Source organism: Helianthus annuus, chromosome 15 (assembly GCF_002127325.2).
Source record: "Helianthus annuus cultivar XRQ/B chromosome 15, HanXRQr2.0-SUNRISE, whole genome shotgun sequence".
NCBI lineage: Eukaryota > Viridiplantae > Streptophyta > Magnoliopsida > Asterales > Asteraceae > Helianthus > Helianthus annuus.
In genome coordinates, this window is record NC_035447.2 from 103,332,320 (window position 1) to 103,343,396 (window position 11,077).

An 11,077-nucleotide genomic window follows, 5' to 3' on the forward strand; every position below is an offset into this window, starting at 1 on the left:
CTCGCTCGATTAAACATTAAAAAGTCAATGCAAGGACCTTTCATTGTAATAAGTTAAAAGTACATTCTCGCTTGATTAAACATGTTGATAAGCACGATTGATGATGCTAAACAATTTTTGGGATTAACCTTATAAAACTAGCCAAAGATTGTGAAAAAGGCATGGCACTACGAGGCCCGATTTCAAACCTAATAAATCACAAGGATCACAAAATGCTCGTGGAACTACCACACCACCACAAACTTAATCGTAATCAACCCTGTCAAATAGGATGCCTAATCATGATCAAAATAACGATTAAAGTCTCACACTTAAAAGTCAACTTAATGTTTTTTCGAAAGAAGACTAATGATATAGTTAACACCCTTAACTTTCCATTCATAATTATAACAAGTCTCTATAATACAGGGGCTAGTTTTGTATATTAGCATTAACATCAAGGGGTGTAAGTGTAAACATAAATCTGACAGTCGTTGAACTCTTATCCTATCATATCGCCGTATTTTATTTGTTGATGAATTATTAAACGGAAGAAAGCATCATCCACCCACACGACTCCGTTCGTACAACAAAAAACCGCCTCAAATTCCCTAAATCAAGTTAGGTTTTCGATTCAGGATCATTCAGATTCAGATTTAGGATTCGTTGTTTCGATTCAGGTACTTGATTTTGATTTTATTTCCAGTTTTAAAGCTTCAATTGAATTCTCTGTTAATATTCCAGTTATGCGATATAAATTCGTTTTTCTCGTTTGATGATTTGTTGTTCAATTCGACGTATGCATGATTATGATGTGTATTCAATTTCGGATTAATTTGATGTTAGATCGAGTAATTCTGTTTGTAATAAGTTCAAAAACATGTTATTAGGATGAAGTTAGGGTTTATCGGTTTGCAGATTCAGGTATTTGGACCGATTTTGAGTTATAAAGTTTGAATTCTTTGTTAATATTACGATTATGTGATATAAGTTTGATTTTCTCGTTTGATGATTTGTTGTTTAATTCGACATATGCGTGATTATGATGTGTATTCAATTTCGGATTAATTTGATGTTAGATCGAGTAATTTGATGTTATTAGGATTAAGTTAGGGTTTATCGGTTTGCAGATTCAAGTATTTGGACCGATTTTGAGTTATAAAGTTTGAATTCTTTGTTAATATCACAATTATGCGATATAAATTCGTTTTTCTCGTTTGATGATTTGTTGTTCAACTCGAAGTGTTCGTGATGATGATGCGTATTCAATTTCGGATTAAATTGATGTTAGATTGAGTAATTTTGTTTGTAGTAAGATTAGAAACTATTAGGAATTTAGGATTAAGTTAGGGTTCATCGGTTTGCAGATTCAGGTATTTTGAATCGAATTGTAGTTCTAAACTTTGACTTCTCTGTTAATATTACAGTTATGCGACATGAATTCGTTTTTATCCTTTGATGTTTTGTTATTCAATTCGGTGCGTGAACGATTTTGATATGTATACAATTTCTGATTAATTTGTTGTTAGTGTTAGTTCGAGTAATTTTGTTTCGAGTTCTAAACTGTGAATTCTCCGTTAATATTACAATTATGCGATATTAATATGTTTTTTTCGCGCTGATGATTTGTCGTTCAATGTCAGATTAATTTGATGTTAGATTGCGTAATTTTGTTTGTAGTAAGGTTAGGAACTTGTTATCAGGATGATAAGTGATTAGATTACGCCGTAGTTGTAAGCGAATTGAGTTGGAATCACAGTGGGTGAGATTGTTATTAAGTTGATTAGATGTAGGTAATCATGATATTCGGGAATGATTTTTGTGATTTTTTTTTTGAAAATTTGAAGTTTTGGGAATTTAATTAGGTTTTTTCTTTGATCCACAAAGCTATTGTGCTTTTTAATGATTGATAACTTGGTAAACTGTTGAAGATAAGTTTGATGTTAGATCGAGTAATTTTGTTTGTAGTAAGATTGGGAACCTGTTATCAGGATGAGAAATGATTAGATGATGTTAGTTGTAAGCAAATGAGTTGCAATCGCGGTTGGATATTGAAATTGGATTTGAGATTTTTGTTAAGTTGATTCATTAAGACCATGAAGATGATTAAGTTATAAATCTGTTATTGGTTCAATTAAGTTTTTTATTTATAAGTTTCCGTCCTGTTCAGGACTATTGATAGGTGAAATGGCGGTGGCGTTTTCACAGTTTTCGTGGTGGTTATGGAGCGGAAAACACCAAGATACAAAAATCCGCACCAGGCCGTCCAAGAATTCCGCAACAGCATCTGACATAAACATGTTGGAATTCGACAACTTAAAGTTCTCATCGGTAAATGTGGCATCCACATCTAAAAGAGGAAAACGAAAATGGCAGAGTCGAAGGGAACGTAAGGTTGATAAAGAATATGATGTTGTGTTGGTTCCATCGGATGGTGGTTGTTTATCGGGATCAGAATCGGATGACTCTGATTGGTCAATCGGATGGCTAGAACCGCATGGTGCTGGTTTTTGTAGTGATGATGACGATGACGATTCGGATGATAGTTTTGCTGTGTTGGTGCCATGCTATGGTCGTGGTCGTAGTGATGTTAACCCGAAGAAATCCCCAACCGACAAGTTTACTATTGGCGTTGCGCAAGTCCCCGACATCTATTCTCCTGGTAAGGCTTCTTATTCATGAATATGCTACAAAATTTTGGTGCATAGTTGTGTGATATTTCAGTTAATTCACATGGTTTAAACTTTTAAATCGATTTATTCAAACAGATTTGATATTATTATAATAGCATGGTTTTTATAGTTGTATTATAATTATGGCTGCAAACGAACCGAACAAACACAAACAAGACCTTGTTCGTGTTCGTTTGTTAAGAAATATATGTGTTCACGAACTCTTCATGAACACTTTACCAAACGAGATTTGATGTTCGTGTTCGTTTGTTAAGGAAATGAACGTGTTTATGTTCGGTTTTTAATGAACGAAAACGAACGTTGATGAACACAAACGAATGTTTGTGAACACAAATGGATCATGAACAGAATATATAATACACTGACACTTGTTAAATATTTTATTTCTCGGAATTTTGAAGTATTTAAATAAAATATAAAAACTAAAAACACCACTAAACTATCGAACATAAATGAACACGTTACCGAACGTTCACGAACATAAATGAACGAACGCGGCCTTTGTTCATGTTCGTTCATTTAACTAAACGAACGGAATTTCTTGTTCGTGTTCGTTTGTTTAAAACATGAACTTCCAGCCAAACGGTTCACGAACTGTTCGCTGAACGTTTGGTTCGTTTGCAGCCGTAATTATAATGCAGCAATTTTTTTATGAAAATAGAAAAAAAAGACTAAGATTTTTGCGGGTCAACCCGACCTGACCTTTATGCACCAATTATAGTCTTCCTTTTGTTTTCTTTTGCTTCACAAAAATGATAGATGGTATGATAATGCAAGAAATCATATATATTCTTGCAAAAGAAAGATGTCGAACAAGGAAATCACGCATTATGTGTTTAATTTACCTTCATGCCCTGTATTTAATAACTTACGAACAAATGGGACCATTGTTTGCAGAGAGCGAAGCGTACATGGAACAATGGCTGTCATCCCTACAGCACAACTGAGCGCTCTACGTTAGCCCATTAACTGTAAATATGTATCTATATGTAAAAAGATATTGGTTTAGTTCATGTAGCGGTGGTGATGCTGACGCTGCTACTAACTATTATTATTTCGGGTTTAAAATGATCATTATTCGTGAGGACAAGAAACAGATCTTTGTGTCAAGAACACTGACGCTGTAAAGAGACGGCCAAAATGAACTGAAGATCGACTCGTATTGTGTTCGGATTAGCATTGATCTGGAAAAAGAAACAATTGAAGTAAAATTAAAATTTGTTGGGTGATATGTGATGTGATGTAAAATATTTGTATGATGTGTACATATTCATGGAAGTGAGGGTGAAAAAAAAATCAATTTCCAAAAAAAAAAAAAAACTATTGATAACAATTCTTGTAAATTTGATTCTAAACTCAATGCAGTTTATATGTTTTTTCGTTGTAAAGCCTTAGTTTGTCCCTATGGTTTTTGTTATTTAATAATATAACATATTAGTTTGTATTTCTTTATCACATTACATACATGTTACATAACGTTACACTATGTTATACGCTTGATAGTTGGGGTGTGTTTCTTAAGGCTACAATCTCAGAACCATGGTTGTAAAAATACCGATTAGTCGTCGATTAATCACTTATCGGAGGTTCACCGATTAATGTCCGCTTAATCGCTATTATGGCCAAGTTTTGGCCGGATCCCGCCCAAATTTCGACCAAACCTTATAAATTCCCATTAATTACTTTAAAAAATTGGTCAATGAGGGGTTAAAACATGTTTACTCTAAAAAACTACATATAAAAATGTGTGTGTGTATATATAACTAAAAATTATATATAAATTTCGATTAATCCCTATTAATCTCGATTAATCGTTAGTCGGTACCCCACCGATCGACTAGCGCCTAGCGATTCTTACAACACTGCTGAGAACCCTTTTTAGTTTTTAACATGTTCTCAATGACGTTAAACTTGATTCCATGCCGGAGATGATGCCCTTGTCATGACAATTTATCGGACGATCTCATCGCTAGATATGATTATACATCTCGATGTTCTCATTATCTTAACTCTCTAAGGGGCCGTTTGGCGATTTCTAAATGGGTAAGTGCTAAACCAGTAAGAGATGTGAACCATTAAGAGCTGAATTAGTGAGTTCTGAACCATTAAGAGCCAGTATAATGCTTAGCAATTCAGAGGCAAATGTCTGAACCATTCAGACATATGCTCGCGAAACAAACAGCCTGAACAATTAAGTGCTGAACCATGTGTTTGGAGTTGAGTTTAATCAGATAATCAACTATTTGAGTGTTTGGCAAATATATATTTAAAAAAAATAAACAAGTGAAAATTCTTTTCTAAACGCAAATAATCAGCTTTTGGAAAACTACGTTTTGTTGCAGGGGGGGGGGGGGCTGCTTTTGGAAAACTGCGTTTTGTAACTTTCTAAACGCAAATAATCAGTTTTTTTAATTTTTTTACCCAAACACTCAAAACTGGTTATTTACGATTTCAAAACTCAATAATCTAAAAATCTCCTTCAAAACTCAACCTCAAACACCCTATAAGATGTCTGAACCCTTAAGAGCTAAAACAAACAACCCCTAAACATGATTTTATTTACGGTTGTAGCTATAATGATTATTGGATGTTAACATATACGTCAGGCATTACCTTCAATGAACTTTCTCATATTGAGATCTCACCTTATTTAGCAAAATCAGAATATGGCAAAAGTATTATTATTGTTGTTTTTGTTATTAACTAGTAAATTTCCCCGCGCGTTGCGGCGGTGTTTAAACGTGAAGTAATTCGAATTTATACCGTCTAATGAAAACATAACCGATCTGTTTCCGAACAAAATTTACGTTAAAACGTAGACCAACTGAAAACGTTTATAAAAATAAGTAAAAAAACGTATTATATTTGACCTGACTTAATTTTTTGAAAGAAACGTAAGCCAACTTGAATTTACAACGAAACATATATAAAATATGCATATAAAACTCGATTACAAAGTGTTTATAAATTGACGGGTTGTAACTTGTAAGTATCAATGCTAAAAATTGAAGGATAAATGTAAAAAAAAAAGGAAAAAAGAGGTGGATAACTGGTGTTATCGCTTTCTATTGTAGTATTATATAATATAATATTTAATGATATAACTATTTTTATTATTGCTAAATTAACTAAACTAAAAGTCATAGTGTATTGCTATTGTCATATCTTTATTAATGTTTTATTGTTAGTGTTAATGCTATTTTTACAAACCAAAAGAAAGGAAAGATGTTTTCTTGTTTCCACAATCTCCTTAGATGCAGTAAACTTAGAGAATGAGACATATAGGTTTGAAGCAACCATGTTTTAAACTTAGAGAATGAGACATATAGGTTTGAAGCAACCATGTTTTAAAGTAATTTCGTGCTAACACAAACTAAAGCGATCGTCAAATTCTTGAATTCCATATTGACACACTATTAAAACAATCCAACTTAAAATATTGTTGATCCACTAATTGTACATTTGAATTCATAACATACTTAAGCATTATAACGATGAACGAAACATATTTTTAAGCACTATAACCATGAATGAAACATATTTTTTATGCATACATGGATTATTATAAATACAATATTTTTGTAATGAGAAAAAAAAGTACATGTAATATAAATGTTGCTTAGAAATGACCATATATATTTATAATCTATCCTTCGAGCCGAGGGTCTCTCTGGAAGCAGGCTCTCTATCCCTATGGATAGAGGCAAGGTCTGTCTACATCCCACCCTCCCTAGACCCTGTAAGTAGTTTCGCTATTTGTGGGATTTACTGGTTATGGTTGTTGGTTGTTGTTGGTATATTTATAATCTATCCACGTAATGTCGTCCAAGATAATTGTTGCAAAATGTGCGGCGAAGAGGTTGAATCAGCTTTACATTTATTTGCATCTTGTAGTATAGCGGATCAGATATGGGAGTTTATATCTCGTTGGTGTAGAATTCGACGGGTTTATGCACTTCAGTTAAAGGACTTGACAAACATCCACAAGTGTAACAGTGGAACACAAAGGTGGCAAAAGGTGGTGAGTTTAGTGACCCAAGCGGCCTTATGGGTTATTTGGCGGAGTCGGAATGAGGCGGTTTTCGAAGGTAAACAACCTCATATAAACAGAATGAAGGAAGAAATCAAGATACTCGGTTATATGTGGCTGAAAAGCTCAGATAATGATTTCCTCTGCAGGCAAGGAAAAAGACAACTAATTAAGAAGAAATTAGACCAGAAATAGCAGAGCACAACAATTCTTCCACAATTAGAACAAAGAGACCACAAATTTAGTAACTAAAACATTATGATTATGCATTCTTATTCATATACATCAAATAAAATGAAAACCAACACAAAATAAATCAACACAAAATAAACAGGATGAAATCATGAAATAAATCAACACAAAATAAACAAATCATTAAAAGGCCACAAACAGGATGAAATCATGAAATAAATCAACACAAAATAAACAAATCATTAAATAAGCTAAAATATATACTCACAATACGACAATCCCGCCAAAACTCAGATAATGATTTCCTCTGCAGGCAAGGAAAAAGACAACTAATTAAGAAGAAATTAGACCAGAAATAGCAGAGCACAACAATTCTTCCACAATTAGAACAAAGAGACCACAAATTTAGTAACTAAAACATTATGATTATGCATTCTTATTCATATACATCAAATAAAATGAAAACCAATGAAAGTATGAAACTCACATTTCTCAAATAGCTAGCTGAACTGAAACGGAGGCAATGCACCTGTATCCACACGGTTATTGGTGTTCCTCGGTGAAAGCAAAATATCCATTTGTAACACTACCGAATATGTTATTATTTCCACGAACTCTTTCTACATCAAAACTCAAAATAATGCGACTAAACAAACTGGAAATAAAAACGTACCTGAACCAAATCAGAATACGAAAAGAAAAAACCCTTGCAATCAGACCTATAACACGAATAAAAAAGATCTGAACCCAATCAGAGGCGAGATGTATATGAGTATTTAAACAAACAAACCAACTAATCCTGCACGACTATCTCCATATAAGCGACATCCGGTCAGAATCGTGGCCGGAACCCTTTCTTTATCTTTCAGATGGTCCGTAATTGCTCATCAAAGTAACATTCCAAAATACATAAAACAGTTAAAGGAATTGCATATAACCATATTCAATACATATATTTGTCTAAAACTTTTTTATAACCATCCAATTATTAAAGACGTATGAAGCTCTAAATCAGATAACGACAAAAGAAAAAAAACATACCAGTTGAGAGAAATAGCAGGGAATAGAGCAACCGCACCTCGAAAAGTGATAAGGAGTCCCTTGCCGGAGGAGTAGAGGAGAAGAGCAGGCGGAAGATGCGGATGACACTTCGTATACCACCTTCGATCCTCCGTTACCTTACCTTGACTGAAGTCGTTACCCCATCACATCACCCGGTTCGTTCTTCGGAACCCTAGTCGTCACTCAAAGATGTGGCTGCTGACCACCGGCGAACTACCGTCACCATCGTCACTATATGTCACCCTTGAGCGGTGATGTTACCCCCATCACCCTCGTCGTCATCTCCTGAGTAACAGATGATCACCGGGTAATGTAGCCGGCGACCGTCCACTCTCTCTCCAGGCCCCTCTCTCTCTCTCTCTTTCTTTAACCCTGGATGTATCTAACTTTGTAGACGTAGTGTTATGTGAATGCGAATGTGAAAAGGAAGTAAATAACAGTTGATAAATTGATAAATAAATAAATTTTAATTAAAAGTAAACGATTCAATTGCAATTGCAAGTTGTAGGAAACTCTTTAGTTTCCAAGGAGTTATTGAGAAAAAAGGGTAAACAGGGATTAATGTTAAAGTTAAATAGGTAAATTACTTCTCTTTGAATTCCATTTAATATTTTTTAACTTAAAGACTTCTAATTTACCTCTATTTCATTATTTGTAAACTTTTAGATTATGATTTTGGAATATATTTTTTAATCAATATTGTTTTAATTGTTGAATTTATAACATCATAAATTTTGACTTTAAAACAGAACATGCAACTAAATTTTTGATTATCCAATATAGATCTACTCTAACATGTGCAATCAAGATCGACAAAGCCAAGAACAAGAAAGCTAAAGTATAAAGTGATAAATCACAAGATCGATAAACGCTAAAAAGTACGTGATGAATATCACTTAAGAAAATTTTCTAAATGGCAAACAAAGTATTAAAAAGGGTTGGCTAAATGTACCCCTATTTTTACTTTTCATACTCTTTTTAATATCACTTTAAAACTTGTCATGTTTCACCTCTATATAAGGTTAAAAAAAAGTTTTCTTTGTACAACAAAATAATAAAGTTTTTTAATAATCTTCTTTTTTCATAAGAATTATTTTTAAATATTAAAATAACCTTTTCTCTAAATAAAACATGTCTTGGTTTTAAAGAGACTTTCTTACTAGTATTTTATTATATTTTCATTCATAAACAACTCTACGAATTAAAAAAAATGTTTTTATGAAAAAAAGATAAACTTATTTTTTGAAAAAAAAAACGTTAATTTTATGTATTTAACCCCAAAACCTTAATTTTATTCTTCTACTTTACTAGAGGGTAGGCCCGTGCGATGCACGGCATGACCAACAGTTAGTGTCCTTCATTTTGTGGTGCGTTCGGGAAAAATGTTTATGCATGGATAAAAGGTGATTAGCCAAAAGACAATGTAAGAGAAGCCATACAAAACGTCATAAGAGCTTGTACCATAAGCCAGCCACACAAAATTTAAGGCGTGCATAGCACAGGAAACTTTGTTTGCGGAATGTGTTTAAGAACAAACTTGTATGCCAAGTCTAAAAACATACATTACAGGAAAAAAAACTTAAAGGAGTTCATAAAGCTTCCGGTTTATTCAATAATTCACGAAATCTTCTGCCGCTAATGCATGCCCATGTAGTCGCCCTTCCCCTTAGTAGTTTCTTGTCTACAACAGGTTTAAGCAAGTAAACATAAGCAACGGCTATGAGTTAGTCAAATCAAATATCTTAACATATGTGCACGCATGACTCTCCATACATGACTAACCCATAAAAATCATTGAGAGAACTCACTACCATATGAAAACCTTAAATCATATTACAATATGCTACAATAAATTAAATAAAACCAGACTAAATTGTAACTGCCTAAAAACTTGAAATGCCTATTAAACGAACTTAAACATAGATAAATGAAGGTAAATGTACACACATAAACAAATTTTTAAGTGAACTAACTTATGAGTGTAGCGACTGCAGTATGCACGTAAAGAAACATGAAACAGTAACAAAATAGATTACAACCAGTCTGCCATTATTAACATAATAGATTTTTTATACATAAACTTTAACGCTAAGTAAAAATATCAACAACTACCATGAATATAAACAAAAGGTATTATAAGACCAATAAAGTATAGAAACAAAATGGAAGCGAGCGAATCAAAGCAGGTTAATTGGGCGAGGGAAGACTCTGTGTACTAACTTGCTTCTTTTATTCGGTAGGTGGGCACTCGTCATGAACCACCTAAGATTTAGAATGCAACAATGAGTGAAAGATATATGGTGTCAAAGTATACATACCAAAAGCTATTCATCTTATTTGCTCAAAAAAATTATATTGTAGAGTTGGCATAGTATAGCACTATAGCAGTATGATTTGCAACCTTATTGTGATCAAGTGTGAATGAGACCATTGAATGAATAATGGGAGTAGCAACAACAAATTTGTAGATTTGGCCGTCATAGGATGCCATCCTTGCCTTTCACGACCTTTGCTTGATGAGATACCCATGAAGTGTGAGTTAAACTCCTATTTGTGGGTTCTCCTTCAAGGCCTTTTTGCTGATTATTTTAAGCCAGTTTACAAATGATGAACATAATGGTAAGCGAAGTTAGTTGCTTGTATTTCTTGAAGATAGAATACAAATATACTGATAACATGAACATACTGCAAGTAATGTTGCGGTATAATGTTCATAAGGCATGCAATTATGCTCCTTTGAATTATCAGCCAGCTTCAAAAAAAATGAAAAGATCTGTTAGTAACAATCTTCTTTGTCATTCATTAACACATTCAACAAAAAAGCTCTCATTCATTAAAAGGCCACAAACAGGATGAAATCATGAAATAAATCAACACAAAATAAACAAACCATTAAATAAGCTAAAATATATACTCATAATACGACAATCCCGCCAAAACTCAGATAATGATTTCCTCTGCAGGCAAGGAAAAAGACAACTAATTAAGAAGAAATTAGACCAGAAATAGCAGAGCACAACAATTCTTCCACAATTAGAACAAAGAGACCACAAATTTAGTAACTAAAACATTATGATTATGCATTCTTATTCATATACATCAAATAAAATGAAAACCAATG

General features: G+C 33.2%; 1 protein-coding gene and 1 long non-coding RNA gene across 2 annotated transcripts; one reads left to right on the forward strand and one right to left on the reverse strand.

Moving 5' to 3' along the window:
• Positions 1-450: 450 nt before the first annotated feature.
• LOC110912047 lies at positions 451-4,116 on the forward strand. The gene is made up of 3 exons (XM_022156716.2): positions 451-659; positions 2,150-2,641; positions 3,570-4,116. The coding sequence occupies exons 2-3, from the start codon at positions 2,167-2,169 to the stop codon at positions 3,617-3,619; spliced, it is 525 nt and encodes a 174-aa protein (XP_022012408.1). The 5' UTR covers positions 451-659; positions 2,150-2,166; the 3' UTR covers positions 3,620-4,116.
• Positions 4,117-9,388: 5,272 nt separating this feature from the next.
• LOC110909903 lies at positions 9,389-10,721 on the reverse strand. Its single transcript, XR_002575713.2, has 4 exons — positions 10,643-10,721; positions 10,358-10,535; positions 10,177-10,218; positions 9,389-9,637 (listed from the first exon to the last, which is right to left on the reverse strand). It is a non-coding gene; the product is annotated as an uncharacterized LOC110909903 (long non-coding RNA).
• Between the last annotated feature and the right edge of the window lie 356 nt (positions 10,722-11,077).

Excerpts from the sequence above, each read along its gene's own strand:
- LOC110912047 (XM_022156716.2), top strand. The coding sequence starts at position 2,167 with ATGGCGGTGGCGTTTTCACAGTTTTCGTGGTGGTTATGGAGCGGAAAA. Across the intron at positions 2,642-3,569 it reads CCCCGACATCTATTCTCCTG|AGAGCGAAGCGTACATGGAA; the intron begins GTAAGGCTTCTT and ends CATTGTTTGCAG.